The sequence below is a fragment of the Eurypyga helias genome, unplaced genomic scaffold (assembly GCF_000690775.1).
Source record: "Eurypyga helias isolate BGI_N326 unplaced genomic scaffold, ASM69077v1 scaffold11085, whole genome shotgun sequence".
Lineage (NCBI taxonomy): Eukaryota > Metazoa > Chordata > Aves > Eurypygiformes > Eurypygidae > Eurypyga > Eurypyga helias.
Window position 1 is genome coordinate 16,611 of NW_010253376.1, and position 26,922 is coordinate 43,532.

Sequence of the window (26,922 nt, forward strand, 5' to 3'; positions counted from 1 at the left end):
CTCTGAAACTTTACTAATTGTGAATGACTCCTTCAGATTTTGAAACTAGAGAAGAGTAAGTTACCGGTCACCTACACTTGCTATGCTGTGTACAATTCTTTGAAGTGGTTCAGATAGCAGAGGGACAACACAACAAGAACTGTAAAGGACCCTAACCCTACAGTTATGATTTAAGTAACTGTCCATTTCTTATTATACATTATGATCCCTTTTATTACATAATGTTTCATATGGACTACGAATCCTTTTAAGAAAAATAAGGACGCAAAGCTTTTCTTCAAATACGAAATAATAAGCAAAGCTTAAAAATAAGAACTGACAGTAAGGAATATGGAAACCTAACTTTGTCAGCCACTGGGGATAACAGATCAGCTTTCGACAGGTTACTGAAGAAGACAACTGAATGATTTATCACCAATGAAGATTAAACAAGACAGCAGATAAAGTATAAAGGAGTAAGTAGTCCTGAAAGCTGAAAGGTCTGTTGTGTGGCTGTTTGCACACATACCATACAGGAAGAAAGGGAAGATATTAACCTAAAGACACGTTATATTCAAGGCAAAAGACTAGACAACTATTTTCAGCCTAAGGCTTCTTGGTATATTGTTCTATTTTTTAAGAAAACGAGGTTCGAAGTTACTACAGAAAAAATAAACAGGTTTACCTTTCAAGAGGGCCACCAAATTTCTTGTAACTCTTGATAAACCTGGTAACAGAAAATAATTTTGCCATTTAAATGTATGCTTGACTAACTACATCAGTTTTAAAACTGTATTAATACAATTATTCAGCATCCTATAATGCCAAATGGCCATGGGGACGGGAGGGGGGAGACTAGAGAGAGTAGGACAGCTCATTATACCCAGATAGCCCAAACAAAGTCAAGAGTTTTATTGGGTAAGAACTGATGTAAATAAAACAATAGAAAGTACAATTTATTTAAGAAATGGCTTTATTAATTTCACAAAACAGAAGATTCAGCAGCTGGATGTGTCTAATCATAAAAGTTCTACGTGAATTTACAGTAAATAGGTATTTCAGACATTGTGTTATGCCTTATATAGTAAAAGAACCAAGACTTTGGAAAATACGACATGAAAGATACTCTGTAGGAATGTGTAAGTGATTGAAAGAAACTGGAGATACTGGGATAGAAAGGAAATGGAAAAAAATAAAAACAGTAAAACAATTCTGAAAAAAAGAAGAATTCGAAAAATGAAGGCCTCAAATTTCTAGTGCATGCACAAGAATATCCTTGAAATTCACTGTGCTGTTAGATGAAATGATAAGGCAAAAAGGATCTTTGGAGTTATGCTATAACTAAAAATATTTTGAAACCTTTACAGCATTTTAGAGAAACACGCATACTTAAATTTCAGAAGCAAAGTAGCATTTCACAAACCCCAAAAGGTAAAACAAAACAAGTCCTACTCCTTCCACCAAACAAGTATTTTGGCACCAAATACTGAAGGGACCTGCTGTACAACATTCCAATAGAATTTTTTTTTTTTTTAGTTTAAAAAAGTATGATGTAACAATTCAATTACAATATCAAGATGTTTAAAAAAGAAAACAAGATCCACCAAAATTTTTTCAGTTGTCACCAAAAAGACGTACATATTCTTTCAGGACTTCGATTTTTAGGTAAGATGGTGGGAATCAGATTATTTTGCTTTCATGCTAAAAGCTCACCCATTGTAACAACTGTTTTGAAATCACTGTCTTAATGGGATGTAGGAATTATCAAATTTAGAACAATTAAGAGTATTTTTCAAACCTAATGTTATCCCTCATTAAATTGCATTCAAGTTCTTGCCACGACAGTTCACTAAGTCAGAACCACAAAGTACAAAAGGTAAAACATTAAGCGCCTAGAATTAAAAAAATTCAAATCAATTTAGGAAAAATAGACTGCTTTCTGTATTTTCAAACTTAACAATATTGATAAAATAATAATAGCAATAATGATAATAATAATAATTTGTCCTCTCCCTTTAAATATTCATGTCCTCTGGTATCTTACCGCCTGATCTCTGCATCACTAAATCCTTTAATATTTTCTCGCGGTATAGTTCGTGGTCTTCCACGTTTTTTTGGCCGTTTTCTTTCCGAGATGGAGTCACTGTCAGATCCAGAGTATCTTCTACTCCTGCTGCGCCTCCCTTCACTTCCATTAAAGCTGATCTGAAATTTGAGAATAAGTTCTAAGCTATGTGATAACCAACGTAACTAGCCTGTCAAAAATATACGTACAGAAAAGGAAAAATAATAACCTGAACCAAAACTCAACAACCACGCCCAGAAAACAAATTAAACCAACAGCAACATAAAAGTACAAGCCATTCGAATCCAAGACACACCTGTTTTGCACAGTTTCTCATCCTTGGAAGCATGTATATTTCTTCAAGCTCTTTTTGTCTTTCCTCCTCTTCTATTCTTCGCCGCTGGACTTCTGGGATGATTTCTTCCCAGTTTCTTGAATTTCTTTCTGGTTCCAACTCAATATCATCTTCATCCATGTTGGAAAAGTTGGCCACCTTGTACATCAGAATATATGCATTTTCATCAAATCAATACATGACTTTATTTGAAAAAGACTGAGCAACTAATATCTTATGAAAAAGTTCTAGATGGCATGTATTATGCATATATATATATAATGTATTTACTTACATGCTCTTGTTTTATAATATATATAAAATTTATGCATACAAAATGCTTCATGAAACACTGCCTCTAATGAAAGTATTTTTATTAATTTATGGAAGGCAGACTCCACACAACATCGGCTAAGATGAGAAACTTCTCCTATTAGAAATTGGCTAATACAGATGTATAATGAAACACCTCCCCCATAGCTGCACGATTGCTGTGTAACTTTCTACAAAATAGGGCCAACAACAAACATTTCAATGCCTGAGGTAATGTGAAACCATAAGAATAATATAAAACTAGCCAAACATTAACACACTGTACAAGTCAAAATGTTGCAAATGAATAACCAGCAGCAGAGCTATTTGATAACCTGCCAATCTAAACAAACACATGCTCTCCGTTTTTTTTGCACCCAAATTATAAGATATTTAACTGATAACACTTAAAAAACCCGGCATTCAAGTTCACTTCAGGGCTAAAGGCTATTTCTAGAAGTCATCAACTAAGAAACGCAAACTTTGCATTTTGTGTTCAACACCACAGCTGCTTAAGAACAAAGGCAGTACATAAAACACAAAACTACCTAGAATTCTGACCATTAACACATTCATAAATATCTCTTATTTTATTAGCAAAATACATAATGTATTTTTAAATGTTTATACTGATGGTAAATACCCTGTATAGGTGGAAAGATATTTTATTAGAAAGAGATACAGAGTTGACTCACTGAGGCATCGTTTCATAAGAGTGAAGAGATGAACAGGTACACAAAAGAAACACAGCACCATTTATAAAGGACAGTCTAACTAAGGCAGGAAGGAGGCAATGCAGCAATACCTTGAACTGTGAAAGCAACTCATCTCCTACAGTTAATGGACCTGGCTCATTTTCCCGAGTTTCAGCCCTCTTCAAGATTTCGTCTATATCCATTTCCTAAAAAGGAAACAGTTTATCTGTACAATGAAATAATTCACACATGTTTCTGGTTGTTTTATCTATCTAGTCTAGAAACACTACTTACCTGGGGCTCTTGTTCTTCCCCTTCAGGTTCTTTAAAGAGCTCCTCAGCACCGAACTTCAAAATTGCTGATAACTCCTCCTTATTAAAAGGTGTTGAGCTGAAATTAAGGACATTTCAGGAAAAACATTTTATCTTAGCAACTTCAAAAAGTTCTCTATAATCATGAGTCAATTAAGTTTTCTTTTTACTGTTAATTAAAAACATATACAGCCTTGTATTTATTTAATATGCAAATAAAAACCTATAAAGACAATATATTTTGCATCTTTACTTAATAAACCTTGTTTTGTCTTTCATTAACCAAGTGAAATAACTTATACTTTTACTAAGTTGCCACATTTACTTAAGGGTAAATCGGTATGGAAATGAATACAAACATACCTTGAAGGAGTAGAGCCTGTATGTAGCACAGTTTTCCCTGTAGTGTCCATTCTCTGAATTACTAAATGATCTAACACCATTTTTTTCTTGGCTCGTTCAAGAATATCTTCTTCTACTGATCCTTTTGTGACCAGCCGATAAATGTTAACCTATGTACATTTAAAAAAATCCAGTAAGCAACAACAGGGAGAAGTCCCAGGCTACATATCTTCCAAAATTATCGACTGGTTTCAAAGACGAAATACTATGTCAATCATGTTACCACAGTCTTTACATAAGCATTAAAAAAAAAAAAAAAGGAGAGAGAAATAAATTGTTACACCTGTCTATTTTAAACTTCAGTAATTTGGCACATGCATTGCCACAGGCAAAACTGTGAAATTTCCAATTATTACTGTATGTTGTAGCAGTTATTTTCTTGAATGACGTGATGCCAATGAATGTGGGACAGACAAGCTCCCAATCCTTCTCCCTCTCCCATCCATATACCGCAGCTGCCATATCGTCTTCTCCATACAGGGAGACTTTTTAAAAAATCAAGTTAAGTGACAATTACTAACATTTTGGATACACGCAGCAAGTATTAGTTATTCTCAAAAATACACGAAGACTGAACAGTGCAGAGTAGAGAGCTACTGTATGGAGCCTCCCTTCAGGTTTGGAGCTTAAAGCTGAACGTGCATACCTGTTTCTTCTGCCCAATCCTATGCGCTCTAGCCTGTGCTTGCAGATCGTTCTGTGGATTCCAATCGGAATCAAATATAACAACAGTGTCAGCAGATGCCAAGTTGATACCTAGTCCTCCAGCTCTCGTCGACAGTAAAAAGCAGAAGTCCTGAAATCATTAAATAAGAAGTAATTGTATATACAATAGTTGTAACACTCTTAAAGGAACCAATATGACACTTGTTAATGCAGTCTGTGGTGCTACTACCTGTTCTGTAACTGTTCTGTAGTTAAAGCTTCTTTAAGTATAAAGCAAACATTGATAACAACTTCTGTCATAAATATTTACTGACTTCTCAACAGTTTAAAGGAAGCAGCGTCCTAGTCGATGATCACCAATTAAAAAATCCCAACCAAAAGACTGTTAAAGCCCTGTATGTAACAAAGTCCCGCTCCCACACCCCCTTGCCCCAAGCCCTGAAGACTGAGCAGCCATGCCAGAGCAGAGCAGACACTCGAGCCTACAGTTAACTGGTTAAGAGACAGGAAGCAAAGGCCTTCTGCCAGGTTCAATGCTGGTCAACATACTCAGGAGCAGTATGAAAATGCGATAAGCAATGAGGTGAAAGAGCCTGCAGAAGACAGAGATTTATTCAGAGACAACTATGAAGGACTGAAGAAGAATCTGAGATGCAATAAAACAACATATGAAACTCAAGATGGAGTAAAACAGGTTAAAAATAATAATAATCATAGTTTTCAGTATAGTTACAGACAACAGAAAAACATTACACTCAGGAAAGAGTCCTGAGAATTGCGCTAGAAACTTCCATGTAGCCCTTAGCTCAGTAATGGGCATAAAGCATACTGAACTTTTAGGAAAGAAATAAAAAACAAAACTGGGAGCATAATTTTGTTGGTGCACAAATGCATAGTTTGCCTCCATTTTTGACAGGCATAATGTTTGTATTTCTCTTCATCTCCAAAAATGTACAGTGTAACTGCAGAGAAAAAGGCAAGAATATCTACGCTATAAATTCGAAACAGAATTAACTTCTGTATTTAACAAATACCTAAAGTTCACATTACAGACTTAAGTCCTTCTCCCTTCACCTAGCAGTAACAAGCTCAGCAGCAACTGACAAATACAATCTTTCAATTACTGATCAAAACAACAAAAAAACCAAACAAAAAAAAAAAAAAAAACCCCAACCACCACCAAAACAACCTCCCCTAAATTTGCCAGCACAGGCCAAAAGATTTAGGCTGATCAAAGATAGGGAATGACTTGCATATTAGGAATGCTAAATAAGTCACACATCTTCCAGCTAAGCAAAGAAAGAATCTCTAATGGACACCTGTATATTCACAGGTTTCTAGCCAAGAATGGCTAGAAAGGATCCCAGGGCAAGTCAGGAGGTGGCAACAGATGAAGATAACAGGAGCCAGATCTGAAACAACTGAAGATGGCAAGGACACACACAAAAGTCAGTCCTGCCCACTGCCAAAGGATGTGGTTGATGCTAACTGCTTGGGTAAGTCCAATACTCTTGTAAACACTGCTGGGTTAAGTTCTACGCAGCAACAAACATGAGGCTAAATTTCTGCAGCATTTATATATTAATTCAAATTACTTTGATAAACAACTTAAGAAAAAAAAAATTCATAGCTCTACAACTGATTATATAACACCTTCGTAAGTTCTGTGTTTTCTATTCAATCTCTTCTTAGAAAAAAAATCAGCAGATGGAAACCTTATGGTCTAGGCAATAACAATTAATTTTCCACCTTAGTGATATGTTCCTCACTCTCTCAGCTTTCATTTTTTTGTGCAGTGTTTTTTGTATTTCTTGGGAAAAAAATAAAAGATTCCTTAAAAAACAAACAAACAAAAAAACCCCAAACAAACAAACAAAAAAACCCCAAACAAAAAACCTTACCTCTGATCCTTCTGCATTAAAATGATCCAGTGCTTGTTTCCTCAACTCCCCTTTTATTGATCCATCAAGTCTCTAAAGAGATTGAATACTACAGTTAAAAAGTAATTCTTACACTATGTTAAAAATCAGAGCAACTTGACAATTCTCAACTGTCAAAACTGTTACATGAAAAAAGAAAATAGTAATGCAACACTTCACATAATGTTTTAATTCATCTTTTTTCTTTCAAAATATCACATAATCACAAAACAATTGAAGTTGGAAGGGACCTCTGTAACTCCCCTGCTCAGCTGGGGACAGCTAAAGCAGGTTGCCCACAGTCATGCCCAGGTGCCTTGAATATCACAGAGGATGGAGATTCCATAACCTCTGGACAACTTGCTCCAGTGGTCTGTCACCCTGAGCGTAAAGAAAAGATTTTTTTTTCAATCAAAGCTTCTTGGCTACTACCAAGATTCTTACCTGAAAGGGAAACTGACGATACTTCAAATATTCTGCTAGGATGTCCAGCATCCTCACCATCTGTGAGAAAATTAGAACTCTGTTGCCACGTTCTCGCAGACGAATCAGTAGCTTGTCAAGAAGGATTAGTTTCCCGCTGCTACGTATTAAATGCTACAAAACCCAAGAAATACGTATTACAAAATAAGTTCATCTCAACACTGACACACACTGCCATTGGTTAGACATTGCTTAACTCCCTAAGTATTTTTAAACAAACCCTACCAATTAAGTTTCTCGGGCAAGATAAAGTGAGAGGAATCTTGGGTTTGTTACCTAACACTGTAAACCACCTGAAGCCTGTTAAGCCTTCCCAGTGCCGTTGGGAGTAACTAGAACCGAAACTCAAACAAGCGAGTTAACGTTGAAAATGTTAGGCCTCTTTAGGTGAAGATGCTTGGGATAGAGTTTTGGGGAATGCTAAATAGTGAGTTAAGTGCTTTTATTCCTTATGCCAGAAAGAAGGAGGATATTTGCCACTGCACAAACTAGTAGCTTTAGGAAAGTATTTATCAACTTGAATGCTTATGGGAAAAAAGTCATCTTTAGGGCATTTATGTTGGTACAAACTGCATCAACAACAGCCGCCTTATCTGTTGCTGTGCTTCTCAAGAATTTTGGTACAAATATTAGGTATTCTTAAAAAAAACAAAACAAAAAAACCCAACAGACCATCTTTGGTAGTGATGACAATTGTCTTAATCTGTTGTTCTACCAATAACAAAATCAGACTGAGCTTTGGATGTTGTTATTTTCATTTCCTTTCAGTTTGTCTTTTGCAGGCATACAGAGAACAGTATTTGATTATAATAAAAGCTTAAATGCGTTCTGTAGATCACTTCCTGCTATCACAGATCGCTGGTGTATTACGTTTACCTGCTTAGCTGCTTTATTTTACTTCAGTTTAAAATAGGTCTCAAGTTTATTTTGCATGAAAATAGTGTCTGTTTCAAACCCTTTCTTTTTCACTTTGGTTGTAATCAATATCAGGGTTTTTTATTTAGTCAATTACCTGTCATTTACTCAGGTCCAATTAAGAATCAAAAATCAATTCACACACCTGTAAAACCCAAGATGCACCTTTTCCAGAGAATGTGCTTTTTCTTAATACACTTTAGTAAGACTAAATTGCCAGAGCCCTATAAAACTGTGTAAATATCACAGATGTGCACTGGTTTTAACTGGGTCAGAGCTAATTTTCTTCACAGTGGCTAGTACGAGGCTGTGCTTTGGATTTGCCCTGAGAAGAGTACTGGTAACACTGGTGTTTTCAGTAGTTGCTGAGGAGTGTTTGTGCCAGGTCAAGAACTTTTTCAGCTTCTGATGCTGCACCTGTGTTCCCAACCTTTTTTCCCTACCAGCAGCAAGGGAGGGTGTGGGGACACAGTTCAGACAGCTGACCCAAACTGACCAAAAGGGTATTTCATTCTATCAAACATCACGCTCAGTATCTAAGCCGGGGGTGGGCTGGGCAACCATGTTGGTTTTCCTGGTCACTCTATCACTCACAGAGCTCAACAAGACTTTAAACAGAAGTTGTAATTAAAAAAAAAAAAAAGTGGCATTACCTGTAAGGCCTCCTGTTTATTATAGAATTCATTATCATCTGGTGATTTAATGAGGTAGCAATGGTTACAACACTTCTTGAGTTCCATCATGATGTTCAAAAAGCCTGAGGTACTGCCTTTTGAACCTTTACTGAGGGCTTTATAATTCCTGGTTAAAATCCACCTAAAATACAAGGTGTACGATATAAGTACTTTCTAACCACATATGGAAGCAAGACAGATGTAAGATCTCAAGATACAGACAAGTTAAAGAATAAAAGCATCTCCCAAAATAATGTAGAAACATGACAAACAAAAGAAGGTCCACAAATAGACATTAGACCAGTTCCATTCTTGACCCCTTGCTTCACAGAATTTTACTGCTGTGCAACCCTAGAGGCCTCAAGTTCAAACTGCATTATAAAAACTATTATACTTGAGTAAATTGCATGTAGATGTATCACTAAAACAGCGCAATTTAAAAAGTGTTGTTACTAACTTGTAATATTGTTTCTGCAATGCACTCATTTCCATCCTCAGAATTTGCTCAACTTTAGCAGGTAAAGACTTTTCTACGTCTTTTTTAACTCTTCTCAGCAGAAATGGTTCAAGTTCTTTGTGAAGACTTGCATAACCATACTCTCTCCCTTTGCCATGCTCCTCTTCAAAATCTTCCCAGGAGGAAAACCTTCAACATAATAAAGAATGAGTGCAAAATAGTGACATGCTGTGAATGACCTGAAGAAGCAAAATTCAAGAAGAAAGATGACACGAAGACAGAACGTTTCATATATAACCATACTACACACTGGAATCTCTCTTGAGATGAAAATTCAGAAATAGGATCGATTAAACAGGAGGCAGTGAGGAAGAAACCTCAAATACTTCGCCTGCAAAGAGAAGAATGAAAATTTCCAAAAAACATTTACAGAATGAAACTACTGAATTTTAACTTCCCCAGTGGAAACCCAATATTTTTATTCTTCTGCAAGGATACTCACCCAGGTGGTTGCAGAAGTTCTATTATTACATTTATCAAGAGCAGCATGAAACACCAGCTGCATGGCAGTAGGTTGTGCAGGTGAACCAGAGACTACTTAACGTAGGTTCTGCAGCTTCTATGGTGTAGCTGAAGCATAACTATCCTCTGTGCTAACAGACTAGGAGAACAGACTTTATGATCACAAAAAGAACGAGTACTAGACCATAGTGGCTTTGCTTGCAAGGTTCTGAAGAAGTCAGTACAATCCATAGCTCAAACTAAACCGAGCTATGGTGCTTGGCATTTACAAGGTGTCTGATGGGAACATGTGTGCCCACACATGAGCTCCAGTTTATCTTCGGTATAAAGACAGGTCAGTACAAAGGAAGGTCAATACAGTAAGGTTACGGTATCCGAGCTGTAGGGGAACACCAGCTGAACTACTGGGTACAGGGCATTTTGGTACAAATTTGTTTTCATTAATAGTACTAACAGAAAAGATTCCACTCTATTTCCCCAGAGTACATCCATACGGTTTTCCTCTCAGACCAAGATGAAGCCTTTATTCCAGGTTCTGATCCATACATCCATCCATCATTTTTGTGGACTGCTAAAATGAAAAAAGCTGACAACTGCTACCAGTATTACTTATCAGGAGCAGCATGAAAAAAAAATATGCATCTACTTTATACAGAATATGTAAATTATCTTTCAGTACGATTCCCTGCCTCTACTGATTCCCACATCACAACAAGAAACTTGACCAAAAAAGAAGTTGAAAAGAATCATGTAAAACTCTTACTTACTTTTCTGGCATGATGAAGTGCAACAAAGACCAAAGCTCTTTGAGGGAGTTTTGCAGAGGGGTTCCAGTAATAAGAAGACGATGATTAGACTTAAAGTCTATTAAAGTCTTGTACAGAAGGGAATCATCATTTTTTAAACGATGAGCTTCGTCAACTCCTATAAATACCCAATTCAGACCACCAAGGAATGACTTGAAGAAATGGGGGGAGGCGGACATGACATATTATATAAATAAACACATTGCATGGTTTCCCACATTTTATAATCAGGCTATATACACCATCACTTCTCAGTTTATTATAATAAAACATGGACAGCAATATGTATTTAGTACTAATTACAGCTTTTACATTTGCCAGATTCAATAAAAGGCTATGCAAGCAACCCATAAAAGTGCAAATTAATTTTAAAAGGGGGGAAAAAAAATGGCCAAGTCTACCTACATCACCTACATTAATTTTACATAACAGAAAAAAAATAATCATCACTATTGATCTCTTCTTCCCAGCATGTACAAAGAAAGTAAAAGTGTTCTGCTTCTTGACTACAAAAATTTCCATATACTGTCATAAGGACAAACAATGACTTTGTGTGCTACTGCTATGGAGACAGTGTAACACGTGCACATACGACTGTATGCACAACAACAAAGAAAAACTCTATGGTCTGCTCTTGAAGATGGGAGATTATTACAGTAATGAGAATCCCGAGAAAAATGTAGTGTTATCCTCTTAACAAAATGGAAAGGGCTGAAAGCCTCACCACACACAAAGAAAATCCAGCTGTGCTTAAAAAAAAAAAAAAGAAAAAAAAAACAACCACCAAAAACCCAAACCAGCAAAACCCAAAAATCCCCAAGAACCATCCTCCCCCCAAAAAAACCAAAAAACAAACAACAAACTGTCATATAGCCAAAAGCTATCTACCTCTCCATAAATTTAATGGCCCACAAACCAGATACATGCAAGTTTAAAGAGAGTTCTACACTGGAGAAGTTATTTTTATCTCCCTGAAGAAGTGTGATTACCTTATCCTTCAGCAAAATTTCATACGTTGTTAGAAGTATGTTGAATTTTAATCGTTTGGTCTGTGGATGCATCCATTCATGAGTTCTTATCTACAAAAAGAATCACGTGAAGTCCAAGGATACTTTGTTTGAACTTCTGAATAAATAGCAAAGAATTTCTACAAAATATTTTTTACATTAATGGGTAACATTGCTAACATTCAGAAATTCATTATGAAAACAAACCAACAACACTTCAGAAAATAAGATCGTGACTAACATGATTACATATTTATTTTTACTGTATCCACCTCAATAATCATATGGCAGGAGATCAATTGTTTTCAAATGAAAGACTAAGTTTTTAGTCCTGTTCACTATTAAGCAAGAAGGAAATCTTTCACCCACATTTGTATCAGATCAAAATCTAAACTTTCAATTTGCATCTTTAACTCACAGTGTTGCATTAAGCATTCACTCACTCCTAACCAAAATATTGATTATTAGCAGAAGACAGGAATATGAAGCCAGTCTTGTTTACGTACAAGGCTTTCCAGTGAGGAAGAGAAATACTCACCATATTTCTGCTGGTTATATCTCCTAGGTAAACCACAGCGTTCATCTGAGGAGCCCAAGTTTGAATCTCTCTTTGCCAAGATGTCAAAGTCGAAAGTGGCACGACCAGTAAGAAAGGCCCATACAACTGATGCTCGTGAAACAGGTAGTTCAGAAAAGAAATTGTTTGTATTGTTTTACCCAGACCCATTTCATCCGCAAGAATACAGCTATTCCCTCTAAAAAAAAAAATACAGGGGGAATGTAGATTGGGGCAGGGATTGGACAAGAAAAAATTACTATCTTTTGAGCACAAAACCCACCTATACAAGTTTTCAAGATTTTGCAACTATACATCTTGAAGAAGTTTATTTCCAATGCCCTTTCCCTGAATAACTGAATTAACAAAATTAACAAAAAGCTTGCAAATATTCCTCATGAGTCTAATTTTAAAAGTGTAACACTAATGTTTGGAGTTTGTAGTTTCAATGTTTTCGGTTTGTTTGGTTTTTAGAAATATAACTTATCCCCATATAAAATTAAAAATCAAAGAAACAATATAGCTTAGCTGTTTTTGTGCGAACAGCCACAGAATGATGAGTTTTAGTACTACTTAAGAGCAAAACCACTTCCCTCAAATCTCTACTTCGACCTTACTGTGCAAAACCCTCAACCTCCAATTTTTAAGTTTTACAAATGCTTACAATTGACAAACAGAAAGTCATTTCAGACGACACTTACTTGCACCATGAGTGAGCAAGCCAATTCAATCCATTTAACTGATAATCTCTTAACTCTAAACTTTCATGTCCTCCAGTGTAAGACGGTTGCTTCTTCAGTGCGACAAACCTTGGCCTTTGTTTCAGAACCTGTCAAAAGCAAATTGATCATCAGTCCTACTATTGACTGAAGTTACCAAAATGTCTTCCTACAGAAAAAAAATAGCAATAGGGATCCTACTGGTTCACCAAGTCTAGTCTTCATCCATTGACAAAAACTAGGCCATATGAAAACATCAAGCAATTTGCAAGTTGAAATTAGTTTGACTGCTCATCCAAATTTCACAACAGGAGTGGCATTAACTCACTCCATTTCCTTTTAAAATAAACTACTATACTAAACAAGACCGTTTTATGAACAACTGTAAAAACACAGGGGACTAGTATCTATGAAAAGCTACTGTTAGTAGCCGTAATTTCCGTATATATTGCTATATATTATTACTACTATTCTGACCACCCTTCAAAAAATACTTCAAAATATGTATCTTATCTCCACATTCACAGATTTTCACATTTTTACTATCACACCCGATGTGGTAGCTTGAACCTGGATGGCAGCTAAGTTGCCACCCAACTGCTTACTCGCTCCCCACCACAGTGGGACAGGGGAGAAAACTGAAAGGGTGAAAGTGAGAAAAACTTGTGGATCAAAATAAAGGAATAAAAAACAACCAACCAAACCAAAAACCCCACAACAAAAAAACCACACCCAAACCCAGTGTCAGAAAGGGAGTCACTCATTAACTTACCAGCAGGACTGATGACAAGCAACTCTCCAAGCAACAGCCACCTGCAAACACCTTGCTCAGCCCACCAAGTTTTACTGCTCAGCATGACATTAAATGACACAGAGTATCAATTTGGTCAGCTGGGGTCAGCTGTAGTGGCCCCAGCCCCTCCCATGCCCAGCTTACTCTTGGGAGGGAAGGCACAGCAAGAAACAGAGAAAAAGGTCTTGACATCGTGCAAGCACTGCTCAGCAACAGCCAAAACACTAACGTGTTATCAACGCTCTTTAAGTCACACATCTAAAACACGGGCCATACAGGTTGGTATGGAGAAAATTAACTCCATCCCAGCCAGATCAAACATAACTGATTATGAATCCATTGCAAATTGCATGCTCACCTTGCAATCCTTAAAGGGAGTGGTCTTGGATTGATTTCTGCTGAAGTACTCATCAATGCGTGCCTGAAACTTTTTGGCAATGAGAGCACCGTCTTCCCAGCTACATTCTGAGTAAGGCAGACCCTGCCATTTACAATAGTAGTCTGGATAACCAGCTGCTGATTTCTGATTTGAATGCGCTGCAGAAATGCACCAGAGAGATCTGATCAGCATTTTACCTTCCTATCTTATGAAAACACTTACTTTAAGTAGTAAGAAACATAACCTAGCCTCACAGAACAGACGATGACAACCTTTCTCTTTACCTGAAGTATTGGTTTGGGTTAAAAAGTTACTGATACTCATATTCTAAATTTCTTAACTACAAATGCAACATATAACCAGTGAACATACACAATTCTCAACCCTGTTTTCTGTCCGCAAGCTTGTAACATACCAATTATTCTTTCCACTATCTGATATTGTTTATGAAGATCATCTGTAAGCTCCTGCTGGCAGTTGTAATATTCCACATCTTCTGGAGAAGCATTTTTCAGCCTGTAATAGAAATTAATTTGTAACACTTAATACACTGTATAGCTCTGAAACTAAGAAAATGTGGAAACTCAAGCTCAGAATATAGGCATCATGGAAATGTTAGAGAGCTTCTTTGAAAGGACAACTTCGAAATTCCTATTGCTGCATCCGGTCTAGATGCCTCATCATTAATGACCGAGAACGCTTATCAGGAGACACAACTACTACAGTTACAGGTAGTACTAGACATACAGCTATTTCAGAATACCTATTCTCAACAGTAAGTAGTGTACTCTACAGGGTATTTTCATGTAACAGAACTCAGGGTGGCTCACTCTATACTAATAAAACTATTACATATTTCCTTAGGTGTTTGTTCTCAGTCTTGGACCTCAGTTTTGAGCCAAGAAAACTGAATTCTTCAAAGTAATATGAAATGACTAATGCACCAAGAAAACCTTAGTCTCTGCAGCGTTTCCTAAAGAACTCTGACCAAAGTATAATGACCAAATTAGTAAAAAGTACATAAACACTGCCCTTCTTGTTAAACTCCATTTATAACACACACATACTAAAATGAGGTTCAGAAGATTATTTTACAGGACTATGTTAAAGAGGCTTGAAATTACACCCTCAAAAAGAGGTAACAGGTCTCAGAAACACAATAGAACATGCACAATGTTACAAAATAAGTATCGTGGAAGTCTACATAAAAATATTCACCATCGTTTTGTTTCCTGATCCTTTTTCTTATAGTTGTCCAGTTTCTTCATTCCTTTAACATTTTGTTGCTTCAGTGTTTCCTCAGTTTCCCAAGTGTTATGGATGTGTGACCAACCTTTCCATTTAATAAGATACTGTATTTCTCCTGGCTCCTTTGACTTTTCAAACCCAGCATTTGGGTCACCATCTGCCTCAACTGCATAGATGGTGGTTGCAGCACCCGTGGCTGAGAAAGAAACCACATCAAAAGCCTTAATTAACTGTCATTAAGTTAACCAGTAAGAAATAGAGTGTGGAAAGCAATTACTGATACTTTCAGATGATCATATACTTGACTAGTATCTACAGCTCTCATGCCGTTAGTCTTATTTGAACAAGTATGATGTAAATATGTTAACATATACAACAGAGAATCAAAAAAGCAACACAGAACTTCTGCACCTAACTTACAGCATCTTTTCTCATGAGAATTTTCTTTGCATTTCTAGTTTTTAAAGTGATCACCAGGGAACACTCCATTAGTGCTGCTTGTCATCTTCTCTGTTGTACTACTCTCATCTCTGAGCATACAAGACATCTGACGTTATGCTTGCTCAGCCCTGACACATCAGTGACCTACTGCTATGGATATTATAAATTTATTTCTTCTTAAACATGTTTTACTGTTTTTTCTGCCTTTATTATCTTACCTGGCAAAATTTTAATTAAGTACAGTCTGTATCACTGCTGAAGCATTACTAGCAGCAGGACACAGACTCATTTCTGTGAGGACAGCCAAGTGAGGAAATGATCACAGCAAGCTGGAGGGGTCAGATACAGCAACAAAGAGTGGCAATAGCAAAAGACAGCACAAGCAGCCACATCATCTGCGCAGGAAGAATAGAAGAAGCTCAGTTGCAAAGAATTTGCCCACAGCAGTAACATTACCACTGGGACAGGATATGTTAGAATTTGGGACAGGATGGCAGAAGAAAATCGAGAGGAAGAAGAGTGCAAGTTCAGAGATGGGTCAGAAACCAATTTAGGGATTACTTGTAACTAATGGAGAAAAGTAGCTCTTAAGTTCAAGTGGCCCAGGGTATGGGGTTTTTTTTGTGTTTGTTTTTATAGTTAGAATCCTAATTTGCAGACTCAGACACATAAGCTTTACTGCTCAATACTGCATCCCATTATTGCTGGAAATATGACATGCCTACCACTATTAACAAAATACTTTTAAGAGTTCAAATGCAAGTGCACCACTGAAATTCTAGGTGCATTTTGTAGTCATTCTACAGACTGCACTGTATTGAGACAATTTCTACAGCAGTAACTGAAATCATAGGCTCAGTGGCCCAGCATTACCAACACCATCTTTCAGGGTTCCGGTTACTAGTCACCTCTCCCATCTGGTCCACTTTCTCCACTCCAATGTATATAATTTATACTGATCAAGTATCACCAAGCTGTACAAACTGTGGCGCAGCATTACAGTATGAGTTTATGCTATATGGAGACATCTTCCACTTCATTTTTATTTCCTACTTAGGTTTGCAATTCTTCTGCATTTTACCTTGCAACATTTAGACAGGGACTTTAAAGAGGAACATCCTTATGAGCATGAAAGGCAAAACAAGATGACTTTTTGGTAACTTTAAAATTGTTACTGTTCATAAACCTCAGAGGTGACCTACAACTAAGAATATCAGCTGAAGTTGCACGACAATGCGCTCTACAATCTGAAGAACACCAACAGGAAAAAGAAATACCTCCTTTTCGGCCAACTCTGCTATCCATGAACTTCTCTATAGTTTCAAATTCATCTTCTTCAGTTTGTGGGACATCTTCTCCACAGACTTCCAGCAAATCATCAGAATCTGTTTTGGTTTCTTCAGCTTCCTTGTAACTAATGTTCACTGTTGCCTGTCGACGAGATCCTCTCTTATCATAATCATCATCATCATCGTCATCATCATCCTCTTCCTCTTCATCCTCCAATGAATCAAGTTGCCTCTTTTTCAGTACTGCACTCTTTTTCCCACTTTTTGGCTTAATTCTTGAAGACAATAAGGTAAGACACAACAAAGATGTTTCGAAAGGGACAACTATAAATCTTCTGTATTTCTTTCTGAACGCACACATTTCATGAATGCTCAGATACTTCACTTTCTTTTACAGCACACAGGAAAAGGTATTCTTAAGAAAGTATTAGTATATTAACATCTTATGTAGCTTTAAAAAAAACCCATATTTTTTTAAAAACATCAACGTTCATATTTTCATTTGCACGTACAGTAGTAACTCAATTGGTTACTAGAAACAGTAGCATAGAATCATAGAATGGTTTGGGTTGGAAGGGACCTTAAAGATCATCTAGTTCCAACCTCCCTGCCATGGGCAGGGACACCTTCCACTAGACCAGGTTGCTCAAAGCCACATCCAGCCTGGCCTAATATCCAAAAGCATGACTTCTTACCTGCTTGGAGGTTTCCGGCTTTTGACCTTGTTTTTTGGCTCATAGTCAGATTCACTCTCTTCACAACTGCTTTTCTCCCTGTCTTCCTCTGATTCAGAATCAGAACCAGTTCCAGATACAGACCCTGATCCCGACATCTGCCAGTCTTCACTGCACATATTGAAAGACAAAAGAGTAACTTACATTGTGGTGGTTTGGGTTCCCCCCCCGCCCCCCAGTTAGGCTTCAATCCACAGGCTGTCTGCTGTAATTTGAACATTCTTCATAGAAATAAAACCCTTGTAATAGTTACTTCAGCTGATGAGAATTCAATGAATAGCCAGTGACTTTCAGGGAGTTGGACCAAATTTTCTGTTATCAAGAGGTAGATTTAAAATCCAAACTAAACCAAAAATCTGGATTTCTACATGAATTTCAGCACAAAGAAATGAGTTAACATGACATTAAAAATCCAAAGCACTTAAGTCTAACTGGAAAGATACATAACATATTTATCAGAACTTACACATGGTCAAATCATAAAGCCCTGTCCTGTTATATTCTGGAGAATCCCACACTATGGCCTATGGTCCCCATGGCCGATGTAAACAAGAATCAACAACTTTGGCACAGGAATCAAAAAATGAGAGAGGCGATTTTGAGAAATGCTCAGAAGAACTTGAATTGAGTGGCATTGTCTCCCAAAACTCCCTCTTGAACTCCTAAACCAGTGTTTCACAACCAGGCAAGATACTGTAAGACAGCTGACACTTGTTCCTGCTTAACTGAGATCTTCTATTTTGCAACAGCAAAGATGTGCCCACTGATGAACAGCTTCAAACTCTGACTTTATACAGGCAAATTTAATCTTAGTAACTGCATGAAAAGGCAAGGAAGAAAAAAATTCGGTATACATTATTGAAACATTGCTAGATCTTTATACTAACACCAGGGTTAGGTCTACTTGAACACAGTGCTAGAGCAGTAGTAATGTTCCTCGAAGCTGGAGTACTACTGATAAATCCCTTCCTCAAATTTCCCATCAGTAAGTCTAGGAATCAGTGCTTTGATTCCCTTCTTCTTCTCTCCTGTCTTCCAGGACACTGGGTCCTGGTGGAAATTATATTCCCATTGTTCCAGCCATCCAAGACAAATACATATATGTGTCTATTGTACAGATGGCACATGGCCAATGGTACAGAATGTCTTATAAAAATACTTTTTCTTCAAACAGTAAATTAAAAAAAAATAACATAAAACCGTGACCTGTATTTTCCATGACATGAAAAACAGATGTAAGGCACCATCCTCTAGTGCTTGATCATTTACCAAGTTATATACTGAGAAATCTCCGACTTGCATGCCAGATCGCAATTGCAGACACACTTGTTCAGAAGAGCCACAGGACAAAAATTCAAGCACTGGATATATGAACTGATTTGATTAAGGGTTCCTAAACTTAAATATCTTTCCTGTAATGGAGCATGTTACTAGATGCAACCAAATTCTTAAATAACAAAAGACCGCGACTAAAAGCTCATTGCTAGGAAAGTACCATTTTGCATAGTTAGCACCCTTTTTCTGTGCCTTTATTGTTTGGGGTTTTTATTTTTTTCTTTTTTTGTCTTGTGGTGGTTTAACCAAGTATTAGAGGGCTACTTGCTCACCCTCCCCTCTCCTCCAGTGGAGGAGGAGGATCACAGGAAAAGACAAAAAAAAAACTTGTGGATTGCGATAAGAACAATTTAATAATTGAATATAAATGAATAAAATAGTGATAGTAATAATATTAACAATACTAATAATACTAACAGTAATACCAATAATATGTAATGAAAACAATGGTAAGTAAGAGAAATTATATAATTGCTCACCACCTGCCGATGAATACACAGCCAGGTCATGAGTACTGAGAGTCAAAGCCATAAAGCCCGAGAGCCAGAGCCCAAGAGCAACTGCAGCAGAGTCCCATCAAGCCCGAGAGAGCAACTGCACCAGAGTCCAAGAGAGCCAACCGGCGCACTGCCTAACTATCTAACCACCGAACAAGCTACAGCCCCCTGGCCCACTCCCCACTCAGGTACTGAGCAGGTACCAAGAATGAAATACCCGCTCTGTCAGTTTGGGTTGGCTGTCTGAACTGCGTGTGTCCCCAAACTGCTTGTTGTGATAAAGTTGGGAACACAGCTGCACTATCAGAAGTGGAGAAAGACCTTGACTTTGGTGCAAGCACTCCCCAGCACCAGCTAAAAAAGACACCTTATCAGTTCTTTCCTTAGGGTAAACCCCAAAACATAGCTTCCTACCAGCCACTGTGAAGAAAATTAACTCTTTCCTGACTAAACCAGCACATTTTTCAACGACCGTTTCTTTAAGATACTATACTGGCAGCCCTGAACACTGAGGTGATTCATGAACTGGGAGAAGAGGAATGATAGAGCAGTTCAATTTCTACACACCATTCAAGAAAAACACAGGTCACTGCCTCCCACTGCCACAGTAACAATGTGTAACACAGTACCAAATCCTTTTTGCAAACTTTTTTGTCTACTATTTAGAAGGAGCTTGTTTTCAGTTAAAATACTTTGCTAGTCATTAAATTACTATCAGAATTATTAGAACTTTTCAACATGTCTGAGGAACAGTCCTCTCTCTGCCACCCCCGCCACCCCCCCCCTCCAAAAAACACACTCCCAAACCCACAGTAAAAATAATTTGGCATTAACTAACTAACATTAATTAACTTCAATTTGTTGTCAGACAACCCATCTAAGTAGTATCCTACTTCTGCCAGAATTTTAAGGGAGTGATTTTAGCTCAAAAATAAGCTTCAACAAAGTACTTTAAAAATCAAAGCAGTGACGAATGTGTTTGAACAATACTGCAGACTCTTTTGCTCAGATATTAATATGATACAGACGTTCCTCTGAGAGTTTAAGGACTCCAAAACATTTATCAAATTTGGAAATGCAAGATCAAGATGAATTAAAAAAGGGAACTCAAGCATTTCAAGTGTGGAGAAACGAAGTATGAATTACGATCATATGTCACGATGACAAAAAAAAAAGTGATTTACTTAAGAAAATATCTTACTCTTTATGTTTTTTCTTCTTGGTTTCACCGGATGAGTCATCTGCAGAATCTTCACTACTTGATGAGTCCTACAGGTGAACAAAAAACCCAAACAATTCATTATCAGAAAAGAAATGAAGTACTTCTAACACTAAAATGATAAATCAGCTCCCACTTTCAAACTGGGAGCATATTATTCAAGCTTTAACGCTTTTACGCTCTTCAAACGCCTGCAGTGCAGCTGTTAATGCAGAATGAGATAAGGACGGCCCTTCTTTTTTTTTTTAATCCATCTATGAAAATACTATGCCAGCACAGCTCTAGAAAACATCACAAAAAATCCTGTCTCAATAAATAATCATTGTGCCTACATAGAAAGAGTCATGTTTTAACATGCCCCAAGTTAACCATGATGATGCTTCTATCAAGATCCTATTGAAATCCCCTACCCTCAGAAGCTTTCTCACCTTCCATATTCTTTTACATTTAAAAAACAGTTCAAGAACATTTTGAGAATAGCACATCTCTTCTTTCTCTAGGGTCGAAGAAAAAACAAGAACCATGTTTAATTTAGATTTTCCTAAAACCCATCTCATTGGGATTAATTTAGATTAAGTTTTATCCTGAAAATATCTTTCAGAAAGAGTATTTAGCAACAGCTGTAATCTCATGTTTCAACAATAGGTGTAAATTAATGTTTTAATGAAAGATCTGTGTCTGAGTTTTAATAATGAGCTGCTAAACCAGACAAAATCAGAAATGCAACCAAGTGAGTGTGACTACACTGCAGTTTTTGTAATGAAGAAGTCTACTTTATAAATAAATTCTATTTCATAGTCACTAGTATCCTTAAAACCTGTTCCTACTGCACAAGTCAACATTTCTTTAGCCTATGACATAGGTTTTTAAATATCCAGAACACAGGTGTCAGTCTTAAAATACAAGAATTCTTTTGTACTACTTGTTACAAAATTTGCAAAAACTGTAGTTTTCTACTCCATATGGAATTTTTGAAAACCACAGCGGCTACTCTACAGAAACAAGCTGAAAACATTGAAGGAGTGTTTTTCAACTGTCTTTACAAAACTCAAGAAGCCACAAATACTACTCAGTACTGTGTGGCTTGAAAATTTTATCCACACATCACAGAATATCTACCTGAAATTACCAAAGCTGCTATAATTTTGGCACAACTCGCTTTGTAAACAAGTAACTATATATTAACTGTGTATTATAAGCAACTGTTTATTTTTAGTTTTGTTTATAAAAATGTCAGTTATTTGAATGTTACTTTTATTTATTTTCTTAGAATAAAACCAGACTTTTTACACACACTAACAATACAATGTGGCCCTATGTAATTTATTCTAACATATGAGAAAACAAGACGAGCACATTTACATTTAAAAATCTAAATGATCGTATTCACCTCTTCTGAATCACTGTCTGATGAGGCTGTCTTTTGTTGCTGCTGCTGCTTCTTGAGCACTGCTGATCTCTGTACAGCAAGTATACTTGGACTAGACTTCCAAAACTGAAGATGAATGGAGATGGAAGAGTCAGTTAAACATACTTCAAGTCTCTGTCCGGTGTACCATATATTTACTTCTCCTGAGTAGCACCACTATTAAGATCTTTATTTTATCAGTTAAAAAAAATCACTACAAAATACTGCATGCACTGATAAGATTGGAGAGCTTTTTAAAGTTGCAAGATTTGTCCAGTACAAAATGTTACACAATAATTTCCAGAAGAATTTTCTACAGCACATTTAAAAATAGTTGTGTAGGTACTGTTAAGTTAAAACATAAAAAAAAGTGAATTTTTAAAATGACCCAGCTAAGTCCTTTCAGAGAACTTAGCTGGTTATGTTTTTGTTTCATACAGTAATAGTGAAGTACATGAACAAACACATAACGAAGAATCCTTAACAGTCTTCAACTCTTTTGGTGACTAATGTATGATTATGACCACCTTTCATAATACGGACTACCTCACCAATTCAGTCCATATAACACAGGACAGTGCAATTTCAGTCCACTGGATTTAAGAACTTTCTAAACACCATTTTTTCCTGAATTTAGATAGCTTACTGATAAAGAAAGCCAGCCGTATGTAAGCTTGAAACATTTTATAGAATTATTTACTGATACGCGGAAACTAAGCATTAGAGAAATAATGCTAAAAAACAGACTTTCAGAAATAGCATTATGTGTGCCTTTGTATCCCCTAAGTTCCAGTAAATTAGCGCATGCTTCTGCATGATGAATTTTAGGTAAGCATTTAACTCAAAATACTTGCATATGTGAGAACTTTAAAAGCATTAATTCAAGTACTTATCCACGAGAAACTTAGCCCAATATTTAAGACAGCTAGCACATGCATTCACTAATCCAAGCAATTTAAAATCTTAATTATTTTTTAATGAAAACTGCCCTTGAAACTAACTACATAGAATGAACTTTAAAAATATTTTTTCCCCCACAAAGAGTTAATTTATACATTTTGTTTACCTCTGATCCATCAACTTTTGGCGGTTTAGCTTGAATTTGTTTCTTCTCTCTAGATGTGTCAGACTCTGATTCTGACTGAGTGCCTGATTCTGAACCAGAGTCAGAGTCACTGCTGCCTGACTGGCTGCTGCTTCCATCACTACTGCTTCCAGAGCTTGAATCAGACCCAGAACCCGATGCTGACCCAGAATCGTCATCTGAGTGGCTGCAATGAGAAATTAGTAGGATATTACATAATTGCCAAATTAAGAGAACTAAAAAAAAAAAAGTTGCCTTAGCTTCACCTATAAATCAATTGTTAAGTTAGACCAGACAAATGTGTAGCATACGAATGGATGCAGTTGATTAAGTTGAAATTTATTAATAAAGTCAAAAATAAACAAGAAATGAGAATTCACAGTGTAATCATATACTCTTTGTGATGCCTAAAGAAGGCTAGATAAATCAAGAACATTCACATTAATGTGGAGAAGTCAAGCAAGGAAAATAAAAGTGGTAGAAATTTTTCTTACCGACTCAAACTTTCCACTCCCACCCACTCGAAAATCCTTGTTTAGCTCCATCAAACCCCATATATACATACACATCTCTTAACAGTTAAGTCTACTCCACAAAGACCTCTCCAACTAAAATATAAAAGATAGTTTTCAATTTTTATAGATCAGCAGTATTCCTTAAAAAAAAAAAAATTAGAAGCAGATATGTCTCTTAAAACACACTGTGCAGAAAGTGTTTTTCTGTTACAGTAACATCAGCAAAACTTCCCGTGCAGACAACTCATAATTCGCCACTGACGGTATGGCTTGTGCCAATGTGGTTTCCTTGACATATACTTTAGCTGCCAGATTACTGCACCTGCTTATTCATTTCACACCAGACTTAACAGACTTAGAAAGCACAATTACAGATATTTATTTTATGACCACTCAAAGCTTAGAAATATTTGGTTCTCTGTAACAACCTCACAAAGTAGCCAAGTAAAACCTCAGTAAGATTCCTCATTTCAAAGGTATCACGAGAAAAAATATCAGAATCACACCACCACAGAGTACAATAATTTCAAATTATGTACACATCGACTGCCAACACTTATAAAACGGAGTAAACATGAAAACAGAATTGAAAATGATAAAACCAAAAGCTTGTATCAAAACCTAGCCGATATGTCCCAGCACAACTGACCTGGCTGATGGTCTGCTGAAAAGGATGGGGTCGGGGGGGAGAGGGCAGATTGATCATCCTCTGCCCTAGAATAAACTGACATTTTAAAACCACAAAGCAAAGCAAAATCATTCCTCTTTCCACTTTAGCTAACACCAACACAACTGTACCAGTAAAGAAGAAATTAAGCTATTCCTAAACAGACCCCTGCCAACTGCACCTCAATCAGCCACCTGCAACTGTCAGCTTCGAAAGACAGACCATGGTGAAGCTTCCTTGTTCCGAAGGGGGAGATACAGAGCAACACTGCTGCTGGGTTTCCTTGCGCTTGCTGAGAGGAAAACTGGGAAGCAACAAGGCTGCTCCCAAACTTCGTATATCTGTCCAAGGCTTACTCCAGGCACCGTGCTTTAACACTGACCTCACTTGCCAAATAAAGCAGGGCACCTGCTACAGAGCATGACCAGAGTTTGAACTGTTTACCAGAAGCTAACAGCACTCCACGACAATCTCCCAGAGAGATTTTAATTGTAATAGTGTTCATGTACACAAATGTTACCTTACCTTTGATGCTGGGTAAATCACACCATTATACAACAACAGCATTTCTCAGCATAGCAAGTAGCCATAAGTAAATGTCAAGGGGACTGTGGAACTCAGCACTAACTATAAATGAATAGAAAAAAATAGAAAATTCAGCATGAAAAAACCTTTAGACACAAGTAAATACCAGCCAGACAAGTCCCAGTGACAAAAAGCCACCAAAAATGTGTAAATCCTACGTAACCTGGGAGGGGGGAAAGGGAATCAAACACTTCCATGCAGGACAAGGCTTGCTCAAAGAGGGTAATAACTGACTTACCAAATCTAAAAAATATGCAAGACACTAAGCCATACGGATGGTAATTAAGTTCGCTTTCCATACAGCAGTAAAATATTTCATACACACTAATACAGTACTAATCACAGGTTCAATTGCACACAGAGCCAGAGGCAACCAAAACAAAGCACCTCTTTTCTAAGGTAGCACGTGGAAATTGACACGGGTATAAGCCATCGTGGTCAGTCAGTGTGCCAACATTATGAGAAACATGGAAACCACCTACGGGAGAGGATGTTGGAGACACCAAAAGGAAAAAAAAAAAATCCAGTTTACTTAAGTAAGCAAAAATCACATCAGCTAAAATTTCCCATCAACTGTGGATCTAAGCGGTTTGATGTTCTTCAACATGGGAATTAAGTGGTCAGTTCAAAACCAAAAGGGCTGAGATAGTGTTACTTGCTCTGGAGCTGGGCGCGAAAAACCCCAACTACCTCCAAATCTTTTTCTTCAAGAGATCACTTAGCTATCATTCAAAGTCTCCATTAAGTAACACCAACATCTCAACAGATGTGGAGCACACAATATTCGACATTCAGACAAGACACACAGACTCCTTATCTTTCCACCTAGCTCTCAAAGCTAGGAGTGTGCGAATTAATTCCTATTAGGCTTATGAGCAGGTCCAGCAAAGCAAGAGCTATATCACAAGCCCTGCTACTCACCATAAATTGGCCTGATTTGGACTAGAGCAGATTAATACAACCCAACTGCCTATCAACTACCAGTAGAATCTGAAAAGAGTAAAAATCTCCAAGTCAGTTTTTAACCACGCTACTAATGAATGCAACAGTACAAAACAAACCTGCAGATAGAAGTAAAAGGGATGGGGAGAGAAAAGAAAGGAAATTACAAGAAGCAAGAAGAACAAACAAATAATAATGTTGACCACGACTTATTTAGGGCTGCCTGAATGATACCTTGTACAAAGGGCAGTGCAGGATCACTACCATCACTAACTGGTACGTAGATCAGAGAAAAACATAAAGATTACATTTAAAGTCCATTAATCAATAACAACTTACTAAGGTTTCTTATCCCAGGGTGTTTAAGCAGCACAGGGAAATGAAAAAAAAAAACAACCCAAACACAAAACCAGACTGAGTATCAGCAAGTACTTTTAAAACTAGGGAAACAGCAGGAACGTGCTAAAGCGTTTATCAAATCCCCAAATGCTATGGCAGTATGTTGGGAGAAGCTTACTTCAACTCTAACCATCCAAATTTAACGAGTCACTGCTACTTATTATCACATGACCAAGACACAGAGTCACCCTTCTCAGAACTTAACTGAGAAATGTACCTCTGAAAGCCAGTCTCCCTGGAGATAAAGACAGTATTTCTGCTACCTGATGTGAGGAATGCCAGGGTTTCACTAAAGGCTTTACTATGAAAGAGAAGCAGCTCTCCTCTCTCGCTGCCTCTCCTCGTTGTCATGACAGGACTACTGGCACAGTAAGACACTGGTCTCCAAAGAGGAGTGCATACACCCAGGAGGTGTGAAAAACAACCCAAGAGAAACCAACCACCGGAGGGGGGGTGACAGGAAGAAAAAAAAACCAACCAACCAACCAAACCCCCCACAAAATCAAAAAACAACCACACACAACACTCAAAACCACACCAAAAAAAACAAACAAAAAACAAACA

At 37.1% G+C, this 26,922-nt stretch overlaps 1 protein-coding gene across 1 annotated transcript in view; it reads right to left on the reverse strand.

Moving 5' to 3' along the window:
• CHD1 (chromodomain helicase DNA binding protein 1) overlaps positions 1-23,437 on the reverse strand; it is a gene marked incomplete at its 5' end in the record, with an annotated part of 36,569 nt that extends 13,132 nt beyond the window's left edge. The window contains 24 exons of the mRNA XM_010152649.1: positions 665-706; positions 2,024-2,184; positions 2,361-2,537; positions 3,496-3,591; positions 3,680-3,776; positions 4,061-4,209; positions 4,746-4,895; positions 6,667-6,738; positions 7,129-7,281; positions 8,736-8,898; positions 9,214-9,402; positions 10,503-10,693; positions 11,531-11,620; positions 12,087-12,303; positions 12,806-12,933; positions 13,975-14,153; positions 14,411-14,511; positions 15,214-15,439; positions 16,962-17,248; positions 17,669-17,818; positions 20,741-20,808; positions 22,149-22,253; positions 22,938-22,976; positions 23,233-23,437. Of these exons, the coding sequence (XP_010150951.1) occupies positions 665-706; positions 2,024-2,184; positions 2,361-2,537; positions 3,496-3,591; positions 3,680-3,776; positions 4,061-4,209; positions 4,746-4,895; positions 6,667-6,738; positions 7,129-7,281; positions 8,736-8,898; positions 9,214-9,402; positions 10,503-10,693; positions 11,531-11,620; positions 12,087-12,303; positions 12,806-12,933; positions 13,975-14,153; positions 14,411-14,511; positions 15,214-15,439; positions 16,962-17,248; positions 17,669-17,818; positions 20,741-20,808; positions 22,149-22,253; positions 22,938-22,976; positions 23,233-23,437 (3,435 nt within the window). The remainder of the gene's footprint in view (positions 1-664; positions 707-2,023; positions 2,185-2,360; positions 2,538-3,495; positions 3,592-3,679; positions 3,777-4,060; positions 4,210-4,745; positions 4,896-6,666; positions 6,739-7,128; positions 7,282-8,735; positions 8,899-9,213; positions 9,403-10,502; positions 10,694-11,530; positions 11,621-12,086; positions 12,304-12,805; positions 12,934-13,974; positions 14,154-14,410; positions 14,512-15,213; positions 15,440-16,961; positions 17,249-17,668; positions 17,819-20,740; positions 20,809-22,148; positions 22,254-22,937; positions 22,977-23,232) is intronic.
• Between the last annotated feature and the right edge of the window lie 3,485 nt (positions 23,438-26,922).